Source organism: Pongo pygmaeus, chromosome 19 (genome assembly GCF_028885625.2).
Source record: "Pongo pygmaeus isolate AG05252 chromosome 19, NHGRI_mPonPyg2-v2.0_pri, whole genome shotgun sequence".
In the NCBI taxonomy this organism is placed as follows: domain Eukaryota; kingdom Metazoa; phylum Chordata; class Mammalia; order Primates; family Hominidae; genus Pongo; species Pongo pygmaeus.
Genome location: NC_072392.2, coordinates 71600101 through 71614889, shown reverse-complemented (window position 1 = coordinate 71614889; position 14789 = coordinate 71600101). Strand labels below are relative to the sequence as shown.

The following is a 14789-nucleotide window of genomic DNA, read 5'->3' as shown; positions in this document are numbered from 1 at the left end:
GGGAGGGTGGGGCATAGGATTCAGTGAGCAACTGAGCTCTTCCCAGCTCCTGGGCTCCTCCCTAGATTCTCTTTATATATATACAGATTTAAATATATACATATTTAACGGAGGGGGAGGGACTATACTATGTTGCCCAGGCTGGTCTTGAATTCCTGGGCTCCCACCTTGGCCTCCCAAAGTGCTGGGATTACAGGCGTGAGCCACCGCCCCAGCCCGCCCTAGATTCCCTTTAATGACTGTCACCTGGTCTTCCTACAGAAGGCTGCGAGGCTCAGCAGAGGCAGCCTGTAAACTGGCTGGGGCAACTACAAAGCAACCGCCGGCACAGAAGGACGCCCACCCCATGTTGTAAGCTTACACATGTGACGGGGACAACGGGCAAAACCCATTCTGTCCTTTTGCAATATTATCTGGGCCTGGAGTGCCTACGACAGCTGGCCCAAGCCTCCTGTCTGCGGGACAGGACTGCTGGAACCATTGTGAAGCTCCAGGTAGGCCTGAGAAGGTGCCTGTGCACCTGCCTGAGCTCTGTAGGAATAGAGAGCAGGTGCCTGGAAACCTCGCACAGCAATGAGGGCCACCCACTCTTCCAACTCATATCTGTCCCTGTGTCATTGACCAGTCCCCCAGGACACTTACAAAAAGGTCACCAGGAAGAAGTTTGCCTCCGCCCTGCCACCCCTTGGTCCAGTCCCCATTGCCCTCCTTCCCTGGGCCAGGTACCTCGCCTGTCTCCCAGCCCCACTCTGGCCCTTTCCCTCCAAAACAAGTGAGACAGCTGACTCATGCCTTGAGGAAGGCCATTTATTTCCAAGATATAGACTGTACTTTTAAGACAGGACTTTTCAGAAGCAGGAAATTTTAGTTGTTGCCAGAGAGGTGTGTCAAGGACACAGTGAAAGGAGCCATGCGGACATGGGGTAGAAGGCTTTGTCCAACACTGTTACAACACTTTTGTAAATGAGCAAAACATCTTTAAAAATCCTTATAAATTCTTTATAATATGTTACACATTTAGAGACAATATTTACAATAAAAGGATGGGGGAGGGAGGGAAAGAAATCTACTTTACAGTAAATCTTTGCATAAAACAAGAGGACTGATAGACGTGGCAGCGGGTTCACCACCTACCTGGGCTTCCCTGGAATGAGTGAGGGTGTGTGGGGGCTGGCCTGGTGATTGGAAGTCTATTTACAGCCTGTGGGAAGAAGAGGGCGCTGGGTCCTGTCCATCCTGCAGGAACAGCCCAGCTCAGACCCCATAAATCAGTGTGTGAGTGGCAGAGAGACACCAGGGGTGTTGACTATCCCCCCTCCTAAGGGGAAGAAGGTGGGCTTCTGTGTGCCTGGGCTGTGGAAGGAACAGGCACGGATGGAAGAACAAAAAGAGGGGTGAGGGAGGTACCAGCAAGGGGGACCCTGGACCCCCCCAAAACTGTCTGGGGAACAGGCAGCTGCCCGTGGTTAAAGCGCTTAGAGGGTGACTCAGGCAAAAAGATGTTGGGGAGTAACCCTGGTGAGGGTTTCAGTCCTGCCTCCTTGGAGTGGCCCCAACCCCCTTCTCGGGCTCTGGCAAGGGGGGAGGGCAGGATCCTGTGTGCACCAAAGGCAGGGAGCTCTGGGGGGCAAAGTGGGGACCGGGGTGGGGGTAGGGGGACAGAAGTCGCTACTGGAAACACCTTGGGACAACGACTGCACACATAAGCTCCTCCCCCCATGGACATACGCACCCTACACCCGCTCTCCGCAGACATACACACATCCCCACTTACAAGCTGAGGTGGGAGGGCAGAAGAAAGAAGCAAAAAGCCAGCATCACCCAGGATCTTTCCTTTAGTCTGAAACTTAGGGGTTCCCTAGCCACACCCCATGGGGCCACAAGGGTCCCCAAGTGCAGCCACAGAAAGGCTCAGAAGGACCTATCGGGCGCAGGTGTGCAGGGACACAGACCCCCAGCAGCCCACGCCCCCTCCTCTTCCGCTCATTACCTCTGGAACCCCCTTCCATTCACTTAGTCCGGCCCCAGCCTTCTCCTCTGCCCTGCCAGTTCCAGCACACCAACTAGAGACACGGCCTGCTGCGCCCTCCACCCCCACCATGCACCCAGGGGCCACAGAAGAGGAGGTGCAGGCTGGGAAGCCTCCTGGTTCCCAAGGGGCTCTAGGGAGGGGTGGCACCCGAGCGGCGCGTGAGGTGGGGATCACAGACACTGATGCAGGCGGGAGGCGGCCGAGCGGCGCGGGGGCTGGCTCTGCAGGGACCCCAGGTCCCCGGGGGCGGGCGGCTGCGAGGCAGCGGACAACGGGGCCCGCGCCTTGGTGGACTCCAGGCTGCTGAGTCCGGAGTCCTTGTTGTCACTGTGCGCCCGCGCGCCCGCAGGCTCCGGGGGGCCCCCTCCGCCCAGCTCCTTCCACTCGTTGAAGTTGAGGTCAGTCAGCGGGCTCTGCACCACCACGGTGTGGCGGCGCCAGCTGCTCCGGCGCCGCCGGGTCTCAGGCGACAGCGGCCGCCGCAGGCGCACGGCGAACATGTCGTCCGCCGTTCCGCGGAGCCGTAGCCGCAGCGCCTCCACGCGCGAGGGCCGCGAGGCCAGCGCCGCCGCCGGGGGACGCAGCGACTCCTGGCTGCTGGACGACGCCGAGCCGGACGGCTCCGGGGCGCGGGGACCGCCCCGGCCCGCGCCTTCGCCGTCTGGGCGGCCCCGGGCCAGGCGGCGGCGCGCCAGGGTGTCGCAGGGCATGAGATGGTGCGAGCTGAAGGACGGCCGGCGCGTCAGGCGCCCCCCAGGCCCCGCGCCCGCCGCGCCCTCCGTGTCCGTCTCCACGTGGCTCAGCTCGCTACGCTCGTCGTCCGCCTCGTCCCCCGCGCCTGCCCGCCGACCGCTAGCGCCCGAGCACACGCTGCGGTCCATGGTGGACAGGGTGGAGTAGCCCGACACAATGGAGCGCGTGTCCGCGGCCGGCCGCTCCTCCGGCGCTGCCGGGGGACTGAGGCGTCCGGAGGCCTCGGGGGCGACGGCGCCAGGCAGCGGCCCCTGCGGCCGCTCCTGAGTCCCCGGCGCTGTGGCCCCCGCCCCAGGCTTGTGCGCCTCCTGCTCCGAGTCGTCGTCGGTGCTGCTGCCCAGCCCTCGCGCCTCCCGCCGCTTCTTGCGCTTGCGGTTGACGGCCGAGATAAAGGAGATCGCCAGCATCTCCCGGGCGTAAGGCTCCTTCTTGGGGGCCCACGAACCCTGTGTGGGAGACAGGTCAGGATGCGGGGGGCGCCCGGACTCGGCCCCCTGCCAACCCCGCTCTCCCCAGTCCGCCCCCACGCCACGGCACCCAGTCGCCACAAGCCCCAGCCAAGGCCAGCACCCACGGCCGCATCATAAAACGCTCCTCCTTCAGCCCCGTGCCGCCCTCCGTTCAGAGACTACCCACGCGCCCCGCGCCCCATCCTGCAGCTGGCTCAGCAGCCCCCCTGGCCCAAATCCAGGCTCTCAGCTCTTTCTTGTGAGGTGGGCTGATCTCCCAAAGCCCCCTTCCATTCTGTTTTCCGTATCCAGCCCTGGCTAAATCCTTTAGACACGGCTCTGGTGATGAGTCTCTCCACAGTGAATAACGCTTGGCAGCCTGAATCCGTTTCACACACGCCCCTGGGGTGTCATCCCCAGAGCTTCCTGCATGCTGATCCCCAGATCCCTGGCAGGGGCGCTCTCTGACCACAAGTCCCCCACCTCCTCTCCACCCGCCGCCACCTGGAAACCTGCCTTCCCACCTGCCCAGCATCTACAGGCCTCTCCAGGGCAACCCGCCCAAGTTCACGTCCTCCCCTTTCCGCCGGACCCCACCAGCTCCCCACCCCGCCAATCCCCAACCCCAGGTCAATCCCGCCGCCAGCTCCGCCCCTGCAAGTGGCTGAAAGATCCCGTATGGTGTCATGGTTTGGATTGGAGCCACTCCCAAACTGTGATTTCCAACCCCAAGTTGGGCAACTTCATGCCGCTGTTCTCACCTGAACCAGCCCTCACTGCTACACTCTGTGGTTTTGGGGCCTTGGCCTTTCACACTTTCCCAGGAGGGCCCATGCTGCCGGCCATGGCCTTCTGGAAGCTGGTTTTCATCCACCCTTCTGGCCTCTCCTCTGCCTCTTGGGAGGCTCTTCTTGCCACCCCACCCCCCCACCCCGCCCTTCCCCACTAAGACTCAGTGTTCCCAGGACTGTTTTTGGCCCCTTTGCCTTCTCTGTTTGTGTTCCCTAGAAAATACCATTCCCAAGCAGCACTGCTATCCGGGCCTCCCTGTCCAACACCACACTCACTTGAGCTCCGGGACTCTTCTTCCCATTGAGAATCCATTTCTGCCTGGGTGTCTGTAGGCTCTTAAAACTCACCTAACCGGAACCATCGCATCCTACCTACCCCTGCCCCAAACTGCCTCCATTCACATTGCTCACCTTAGGGCGGTCTTGTGACTCCTCCCTCTCCCCTCCACCTACAGCCAAGTCCTGGATTCTTCTGAAATGGCTCCCAAAGCCAACTCCTCCTCCTCCTCCTCCTCCTCCTCCTCCTCCTCCCCCTCCTAATAGGGTTTCCTGCCTCCACCCTTGCCCCAGCCCGGGTCCCTCCTCCAGAGCCACCATTCTGAAGCAGGAATCTGATCCTCACCCAGCTTTGCTCAGAAGCTTGCATGCCCCAGCACCCACTAGGATAAAGCACAAGTTCCCCAGTTCAGCACATGGGGTTCTTCACAACCCAGCCCCAACTTTCCCAGCCTACTGCCCTGCTCTGCCCTGACCCCAACCCCAACACAGCCCTCACTGTGGAAATACAGCCCTACCAACCTTTCCTTTGATGTGACCTACACTGTTACATTGCTGCCAGCCCTTAATGTCCCCCTGCCCTATTTGCTGGATGAGCTCCTACTCACCCTTCAAGGCCCAGCTCGAACATGGCTTCCTCTATACAGCAACCTCCCAGCCCTCCCTTTGCCTGAGATGGGAGATCACTTCTCTATGTTCCTGTCATCTCACTATGCTCCTAGCTCTTCTCACATCAGCCTCATCGAACTCTGAGCTCCTTGAGAGCAAAGGCTGTGACTTGGTTCTTTCTGCATGGCACATAACAGGTGCTCAATAAACATGAAATGAACAAACAATTGGTGAATGAAGTCCCCTTAACACAGGAAGCCTTGTAGAAGCAGATGCTGGGACTGGTTCCTGTCTTGGGCTGGAATGACCTGACAAGGTCACGCTGCCCTTCAACCCCTCCTCACAGACCACCTCTTGTTTCAGCCATGGCGTAATAATGAATGGAGACCCAGATGCCTCTTGTGGCCACTGCAGCCACTGTCCCCTCTCTCACATTAATTAGTTCTGAGAAAACCAGAGCATGTCAGGGACTCAGGAGTCACAGGCATGTGGCTCCTGGGCCATGGTTGCCCACAATGCACAACACCAGAAGGCGCCCCCTGTAGTTGTGCAATGTGGTCGTACTGCTAGGATCAGCCTGGGGCATATGGTGGCCAATACTGCTTTCTTTCCTGGCCGGTGCTCTCTGAGAGACTTAAGAGGCCGCTAGGATCACCTGATCAAACTACCCTCTCATCCCAGCTGGTTCCAGAAGCAAGGAGGTCAGATTGATTTCTCTTCCAAGGAATGCAGAGGTCAGCAGATTCACAGAGAGATCAGGGAGTTAATCCAGGATATACTGCAGGAAGCAGGGGGCCAGCAAGAGCAATGGACGGAAGTGACAAGGACCTGGATGTAGGTCACTATAATGAACTTTCTCCCTGTCACAGCAATCTTATGATGGAGGTCCCTGTCACCAGAGGTGTCCAGGTGCAGGGAGGGGTTCCATGCAGAGCTTATAGGGGACCCTTGCACCAGGCTAGAGCATTATTATTATTATTATTATTATTATTATTATTTTGAGACAGAATCTCCCTCTGTCACCCAGGCTGGAGTGTAGGTGGCGCAATCTCGGTTCACTGCAACCTCTGCCTCCCGGGTTCAAGCAATTCTCATGACTCAGCCTCCTGAGTAGCTGGGATTACAGGCATGTACCACCACACCTGGCTAATTTTTGTATTTTTAGTAGAGATGGGGTTTCACCATGTTGGCCAGGCTGGTCTTGAACTCCTGGCCTCAAGTGATCCTCCCACCTTGGCCTTCCAAAGTGCTGGGATTAGGGGCATCAGCCACCGCGCCCCCAACCTTTTTTTTCTTTTGTCCAGTGTATTCATCTGACACACAGTGAGCACCTGCCAGGTGTCAGGCACATGGCTGTGGAGTGGGCTTACAAACCTGGCCAGTGCAGTACTCAGAGACCCGGACAGAAACGAGCCCAGTTCCACCAGCCAGTCAACAGCTGGTTTCACTCACTGCTATGTATTAAATTGCGTAGCTCCCAAACTCACATGTGGAAGCCCTAACCCCCAGTTTGGAGGTGGAGCCTTTGAGAGATAATTAGGTTTAGGTGAAGGTGGGACCTTTTGATGGGATTAGTACCCTTATTAGAAGGGACACCAGAGGGCTTGGGCTCTCTTGCTCGCTTGCGCTCTCTTTTCTTTCTGCCTTGCCTTGTAAGGACACAGTGTGAGAAGGTGGCCATCTACCATCTACAAGACAGGCAGGGAACCCTCACCAGAAATGAGCCACACTGGCACCTTGATCTTGGACTTCTAACCTGTAGAACTGTGAGAAAATCAATTTCTGTTGTCTGAGGCACCTAGCTATGGCATTTTGTTACAGCAGCCTGAGATGACTTTATACCCATCCTGCTCTCAAGCTCTAATCTCACAGCCGGGCAGGATCACCCAGGGCAGGCCTCATCTCCTAACGGGTTCTGTCTCAGAGGGGAGGCTCTGGAGCAGGCGACTTGCTGGTTGTGAGACCTGGGGCAAGTTAGAGAAGCTCCTCTGGCCTCTGTTTCCTGAACTGCAAAATAAGGACAACTCTAACTCACAAGGCATTTGTGAGGATTAGTAATTCTGAGCACAGTAACACAGCAAATGCTCAATAAATTGTAACTATTCATATTGTTAAATACTTTAAACTTAGGAATCAGCGATGACTAAAGACATTATTGATGATGGCTGGACTGACACCTTCTGCCAAACAAGCTAATTACCAGCCGGAATACTCTGGAGAAGGCGCTGTTAACTGGAGTCCCTGGGTAGGCTTTGGGGATCCATAAACTCCTTGAACCTGCCACAGGATTTGTGTAGATAGGTGTCTTTCTGGAGTAAGAGTGCACAACTTTCCTCTTTTTTCTTTTCTTTTTTTTCTGGAGACGGAGTCTGGCTCTATTGCCAAGGCTGGGAATGCAATGGTGCAATCTTGGCTCACTGCAACCTCCGCCTCCCCAGTTCAAGTGATTCTCCTGCCTCAGCCTCCCGAGTAGCTGGGATTATAGGCGTGCACCACCACCCCCAGCTAATTTTGTATTTTTAGTAGAGACGGGGTTTCGCCATATTGGCCAGGCTGGTCTCAAATTCCTGGCCTCAAGTGATCTCCCCACCCTGGCCTCCCAAAGTGCTGGGATTACAGGCATGAGCCACCATGCTTGGCCTCCTCTGATTCTTGAAGGGGCCTGAAGTAGATAGGGAATCCCTGCATTCCAATATCTGTTGTCAATGCAAAAATTTCCACGGCCAGTTCTCCGTCAGGGTCAGGGTCATGGGGAGGTTTCTTATGGGGCAAGGGTTGGGGTCAAGGAATTTGAGGGACTTGAATAAGGCAGGGCCGGGGAAATCAGAGCCTGGTCAGGAGCTAGACTTCTCCCTGTACCATTGGGGGTGCTCGGGGATTACTGCAGGCCGTAAAGAAAGCTAAGCAGTAAGCGAGGGACCACCAGAGAAGACAAAAGTGGTCCCCTTCCTCAAGAACTTGGAATTAAGATGATAAGGAGAGTGGGGTACAGTGGCTCATGCCTGTAATCTCAGCACTTTGGGAGGCCGAGGCAGCAAGATCCATTGAAGCCAGGAATTCAAGAACAGCCTGTGCAAAGAAGCAAGACCCCATTTCTACAAAAAATACAAAAACATTAGGCAGGAGTGGTGGTGTGTGCCTGTAGTCCCAGCTAACTCAGGAGGTTGAAGCAGGAGGATCACTTGAGCACAGGAGTTAGAGGCTGCAGTGAGCTGTGTTCAGGCCACTGCACTCCAGCCTGGGTGACAGAGCGAGACCTGTCTCAAAAAAAAAAAAAAAAAAGATGATAAGGGAGCCTTCTGAGTAATGAACAGCTCCACTCCACCCGCTGTGGAGCTGAGAAACTGCCATGTGTGCCTGCCCACACTCCTATCCGGGACAGCCTAAACCATCCACACAGGAAGGCAGGATCAGAATGTGGCTGTAACTTGGGGCACCGAGTCGTCTGGGTGTCCTGGACACAGCCTGGAGGAAGTCTAGAGACAGGGCTGTCACATCTAGAACAATGGTTTTTGATGAGCTTCGGAGCACTCTGTCCAAATCGAATCCTCCCTAGAAACCCAGCAACGTGAGACAGAACCAAGAGTGGCTCAGATGGAGGCTGTGGGAGCTTGGATCCCTGCACGCTTGGTCCTCTCATACACCTGTTGGTGGTCACGACCCCATGGTGGCTCCAGGGAACACAGTTTGACCATCACGAACCTGGGTTTTAGAGTCAGGCAAGAGAGACAGAGGCTGGCAGTCGTGAGTGTCCGGCTCTTGCAGGATTTGTGCCCACCCTCAGAGCTCACAGCCTGGCGGGAGGCCAGGCCCTGGTGCCCGAGGCAGCCCCTTCCCTACAGCCGGGACAGGAGGCCGCAGGCTCTCAGATGCCTGGTGCCTCCTGCTTCCCTGACTCCGATTCCTGGTCTCCCCAGTAGATGAGACTGAGACCACTGCGGCACACACAACTCAGCGTCCCTGTCCCTGCAACGGTTATTCCTATCGCTGTACTTAATAGACCGGCAGCCTCGTCCATGCCTCCGTTTCTTAGAGGCTTGGCCGGCTGGTTTCAGCTCAGGCTCAGGACAGAGCCAGTCCCTGTGCCAGAAAATCAAGAAACACTCAGAGCCTGAGAACTGAGGATCAGAACTCAGACACCAGAGCACCACCAAGGAAGGAGGCCACCTAACCAGCTCCCCTGCCTGAGGCCCAAGAATATCCCCAAACTTCTAGTTACTTAAGTTCTCTGAGCCTTGGTTCCCCCATCTGTAAAATGGGGATGGTACAAAACTCAAGGGTCTTCCGTAAAAATGAAATGAAACCGATGTTTGTGAAAAGTTATCTGCATACTGGCTGGCACCTAGTAGGTGCTCAGTAAATGTGCATTCCCTCCTCTTTCATCTCATGCTAGTGATTGTGATGAACTCACTGGGTCGCAGTGAAGTCTCTGAGTCAGTTTACAGTAAAGACGTACTCTCTGAAAAGAACGTTCTATTGTTCAAGGCCCTATGATTGAGAAGGCCTCCTGCAGGAGTTCCCAGGCTAATGCAGGAGTCAGGCAGGCCCAGACTGGGAAGTGGTAACTGCTAGCGTCTCAGGAGGAAGGAATTTCAAGCCAGGAGGCTTCAGGGAGGCAGTGGCCTGTGAGCTCTGGGGAGGTCAGTGTTGAGTCCACTGGAGACACGGTGGGGTCACAGGAAGCAAATGAGGACATCTTCTGGCCAGAAGGGACTCAGAAGGGGCTCTCCGGGGAGTGTGGAGAAGCCAGGCCCAAAGGGGCGGGGCAGGGCTGCTGGGCAAAGTGCTGGCTCTAGAGAAGGGGCCGCAGCCTTCGGAGGCCTCGGCCTGCCCATGATGCTCCTCGGCCCCTTCAGGAAACCTGCCTTGGTTCATGGGACCAATTTCAGACTTCCTTCACTCTGCTCAGACTTTCCCTGCCACCTTCACGCCCAGCAGAGGTCCTCACCTTCCACCTCGCTGAGGAAAGAGCCATCAGCTGGGAGCGACCCCAATGACCTGCTGCCAACACTGCCTGCTAGTGTGCCCCCTGCCACCTCTCTCTCTTCCTACTACACCTGGGGATGCATCTGCTAGGAGCACAGGCTACTGCTGCTTCATGGGCCCTGGGTCCAGCTCTTCCTCTCTCTCTCTCTCTCACCTGGATCATTCCCATTGGCAAGTAAATACGTGCTTTTGTCTTTTTTTGTTTGTTTGTTTGTTTTTGAGACAGGGTCTTGCTCTGTTGCCCAGGCTGGAGTGCAGTGGCATGATCATGGCTCATCACTGCAGCCTCAACCTCCCAGGCTCAAATGATCCTCCGGCCTCAGCCTCTCAAGTAGCTGGGACTACAGGCATGCCCCACCATGCCTGGTTAATTTTTGCATTTTTTGTAGAGTTGAGGTCTCACTATGTTGTCCAGGCTGGTCTCAGACTCATGGGCTCAAGGGATCCTCCTGCCTCGGCCTCCAAATGTGTTGGGATTACAGGCGTGAGCCACCATGCCTGGCTGTTTTCATCTTTCAATGAAAGTTTTCCTCAAGCCACATATTTTCCCATTTTTGTTCTGTAAATATCTCCTCACAATCGGACTTCTCACAAGAGTGGTCTATGTATGCGCTTTTCCCTCTCTCACTTTATTAGCTCATTCCATCTGGTTTCTGCCTCCACTGTGCCTCCAAACCTGCCAGACAGATAGTCTATTTCTTCATTAGCTTAGTGTCTGCTCTCATTAGAAGATAAGCTTCGTGAGGGCAGGAACCTATCTGTTTGGCTCATTATTTATATTTTCAGTACCCAGCACAGTACTGATATAGAGTAGACGTTCAACAAGTATTTCTGGTATTATCAAATGAATTAGCCTTATCTTTTTCAAAAGCATTGTTAGGTTTTGGTATCAGGGTAATGCTGGCCTCATAAATGAGTTGGAAAGTGTTTCTTCCTCTTCTATTTTCCTTTCTTTTTTTTTTGAGATGGAGTCTCGCTCTATCTCCCAGGCTGGAGTGCAGTGGCACGACCTCGGCTCACTGCAACCTCCTCTTCCCAGGTTCAAGCAATTATCCTGCCTCAGCCTCCTGAGTAGCTGGGATTACAGGCGCATGCCACCACACCCAGCTATTTTTTTTGTATTTTTAGTAGAGATGGGGTTTCACCATGTTGGCCAGGCTGGTCTTTAACTCTTGATCTCAAGATCCGACCTCAGCCTCCCAAAGTGCTAGGATTACAGATGTGAGCCATGGTGCCCAGCCACCCTCTTTTATCTTCCAAAAGAGATAGTGGAGAATTGGTATTATTTCTTTTTTTCTTTTTTTTTTTTTTTTGAGACGGAGTCTTGCTCTGTCGCCCAGGCTGGAGTGCAGTGGCGCGATCTCGGCTCACTGCAAGCTCTGCCTCCCAGGTTCACGCCATTCTCCTGCCTCAGCCTCCTGAGTAGCTGGGATTACAGGCGCCCACCACCACACCCGGCTAATTTTTTGTATTTTTAGTAGAGACGGGGTTTCACCATGTTAGCCAGGATGGTCTTGATCTCCTGACCTCGTGATCCGCCCGCCTCGGCCTCCCAAAGTGCTGGGATTACAGGCGTGAGCCACCGTGCCCGGCTGGTATTATTTCTTAAATAACTATTTAAATAACATTTAAATAATCCAAATATTTAAATAACTATTTAAATATATCAATATTTAAAATTATACTGTTTTCTATTTAGAATATTTTAAAATTATTAAAGTAAATTGTTTAAAAATTTTAAAAATTCCTTAAATATTTGGTAGACTTTAACAGTGAAAACATCTGGTCCTGAAGTTTTCATTGTTAAGGGGTTTTAAATTACATATTCAATTTCCTTAGGAGGTATAGGACTATTCAGGTTATCTATTTTTTCTTAAGTGAGTTTTGGCAGTCTGAATCTTTCAAATAATTGGTCTATTTTATCTAAGTTATTGAATTTAGGGGCAACTTTATGCCCATAAATTCAATAACTTAGGGGTCTGTAGCCAGGCGCGGTGACTGACGCCTGTAATCCCAGCACTTTGGGAGGCCAAGGGGGGCAGATCACGAGGTCAGGAGATCAAGACCATCCTGGCTAACCTGGTGAAACCCCGTCTCCACTAAAAATACAAAAAATTAGCCAGACGTGATGGTGGGCGCCTGTAGTCCCAGCTACTCGGGAGGCTGAGGCAAGAGAATGGCATGAACCCAGGAGGCGGAGCTTGCAGTGAGCCGAGATGGTGCCACTGCACTCCAGCCTGGGTGACAGAGCAAGACTCCATCTCAAAAAAAAAAAATAAGTAAAAAATAAAAAATAACTTAGGGATCTGTAGTGATGTCCCTCTTTCATCCCTGATACTGATCATCTGTGCCATCTTTCTCTTTATTCTGTTAGTCTGGCTAAAGGTTTATCAATTTCATTGATGTTTTTTCAGAGAACCAGCTTTTGGTTTCATTGCTTTTTTTCAACTGTTTTCAATTTCATGGATTTCTGCTCCTCTCTTTATTTCCTTCTGCTTGCTTTAGGCTCTCCAAAGACCTTAAAGGATATCTGTTTTATTTATTATAGCACCCCACAGATTTACTGATATCCCCATTTTATAGATGAGGAAGCTAAGGATCAGAAAGTGGTTAAGTAACTTGCCCAATGTCCCAAACTACTAAATGGTGGAGCCAGAACTCAAACCCAGGACTGTCTGACTCCAGAGTCTGTGCTTCTAACCACTGAGCGACAATGCCTCCTAGCCATGTAACTCCCAGGCCAGGTCCTTCTACTACAGCAGATGCCTCACCAAACACTGCCAAGGTAAGCAACTTCTCAGCTTACCTTGGGCACTCAGTACCTCCCACCTTCCCTCCCAGGGACCATCAACTTTCTCCATGGTCCAATTGCCATTCCCTCAATTCCCTTGAACAAAAACCAAAGTGTGCTGGCTTGTACAGGGATCAAGCCTTCAGAATTGCCTTCATACATACCTTGGACTTGGCTGAACTACAGGTGGTAGAATCTGTTGGTGAAAGACAGAAAAAAAAAATGAAAGTTACATCAGGGAAAAAGAAAGCTGAGTCTTATGCACACAATTCCCTCTCCTCAAAGGCTTCAGAAACCAGGGAATTCTGAAACATGAGATCTCCCCAGGCCCTAGGAGTATGATGGACCTCTGATGTCCATCTATGGGAGAGGGATGGAGCAGAAAATGATGTTAATTGCCACTTCCTGGAAGTGACATCAGGCTGCCAGCCACTGGCCCCTCATTTACCGATGGCTAAGCGCAAGGGGGCATTGTCTTTGAGCCTGGTTCCTCTCCCCTTCCCCACCCGTCCCTGTTACTCTGAAGCACTGGAGAGAAAATGCCAAATATCAGGTGCAGTCCATGGAAACCACCACAGTGAAACACAGCAAATCACAGATGCTCTGGAGAAATGGAGACCACACAGTGCACAGAGAGGTGGGTGCCCTACATCCACTCCCGCGCACGCAACAAAGAAGAGGGACCAAATGAATAATGGATAAAAGGGCAGAAATGAAGTGGGTGGGATGCAGGAGGTGGAGTGGGCTGGTGATTAGAGCCTTGATAGGTTCCACCTCCAGACCTGGGGTCACCCTGCCTCATGGGCAGGGTCCCCAGTTATCACCCAGTTATGAAGGAGACTAAAAGCATGATTTCTATGGGACTTGGGTCACACTCCCTTAATATCACTGGGGTGGAGAAGGAACCAGAAACACGTCCTGGCGGGTCCTCTCCAAGGCTAGAGAGGGAGCAGGTTGGTCCAAGGGCCTCCTGGGGTCCCACAGGGTAGTGGGCAGGTGCGGTTAATCCACACTCTCTGGCAGGCAAGTTAGACGCCCCCCTCTCCAGACCCCTCCCCCTGCACAAGGTGAGAAAAGCAAGATGGGCAACCACACATGACACACGGGGCGCGGGGGGCGGCGGGTGATTAGAAGAGACACGGGGTCCCTCTCTGCCGTCCCACCCCCATGTCTTCTGGCCCCTCCTGAGCCTGCCTCTGGTGACTAGGGAGCTCCTGTGTGCCTCTGTCAGAGAGGAACAGAAATGCTAAAACTAAAGGGAGGGACAACCATGGCGGGGGGAGGAGTCAGTGGCTGCAGCCACAAAGGGAGTGGCCCTCATCTGTCTCTGAGCATGTAAATCATCTGTCCTCTGCCATGAGAGGGCCACAGGCCCTGTAAACAGGACTTAGGGCCCGGGTTTCTTAAGCAGGAAGAGGCGGCCCATTGGGGTGACTGAGGCAGGAATTAGAGATAAAGAGAAGCTTCTGGGCGTGGCATCGCTGGTCTCCAGAGAGTGTTGGTTCCCAGCCTGGATGACTAGCAGTGGTGAGACTTGGCAAAGAGAGGCCGCAGGGTCTGTGGCACTGCAGGAGGGCAGCAATTCGATGCCCAGGTGTCCAGGCAACGGGGAGGGCCCTGGGCTCAGTGAGTGCCTCCTTCCTCCTGAGAAGGGGCTTTAGGATGGGAAGGGCATGAACTGCTGGGGTAAGTGGATAACAAGCAGGGGCAACTGGCATGTCAGCGTGGGGTCCTCACAGTCCGGGACATTCTGCCTGCCTCTGTGCCCACCCAGCCTTCTTATAATCACCCGCCACTGTTAGTGACCGAGGCCGCGACACCGCACTGTACCCTTTAAATCTCCAACAGGTCCGCTGGAGGAGGGGAGGGGGAGGAGAAGAGAAGGGGGTGGGAGGAGAGCACGGGGAGAGGAGGAGGGAGAGGCGGGGGTGCAAGGAGAAAAGGAAGAAAAATTAAAAAGAGGAACATGCCCAGAAGGACACAGCCAGCCCACGAGACATTAAAGGCTGAGGAAAGGAACCAGTGAGAGAGGGGGAACAAAGCTCCGGCCCTGCCCGGGGCGGGGCAGCTGCGCAGACAGGAGGTGGGCACGGGGCAAGCTG

At 54.0% G+C, this 14789-nt stretch overlaps 1 protein-coding gene across 7 annotated transcripts in view; it reads right to left on the bottom strand.

Moving 5' to 3' along the window:
• Positions 1-793: 793 nt before the first annotated feature.
• ARHGAP23 (Rho GTPase activating protein 23) overlaps positions 794-14789 on the bottom strand; it is a 94734-nt gene continuing 80738 nt past the window's right edge. For 6 of the 7 annotated variants that reach the window (XM_054456406.2, XM_054456405.2, XM_054456410.2 and 3 more), the window contains 2 exons: positions 12852-12883; positions 794-3231 (listed from right to left, as the gene is read on the bottom strand). In XM_054456406.2, the coding sequence (XP_054312381.1) occupies positions 2203-3231; positions 12852-12883 (1061 nt within the window). In that variant the 3' untranslated portion in view covers positions 794-2202. Of the gene's footprint in view, positions 3232-12851; positions 12884-14517; positions 14541-14789 lie in introns of all 7 variants that reach the window. The other variant, XM_054456411.2, reaches the window with a different exon arrangement.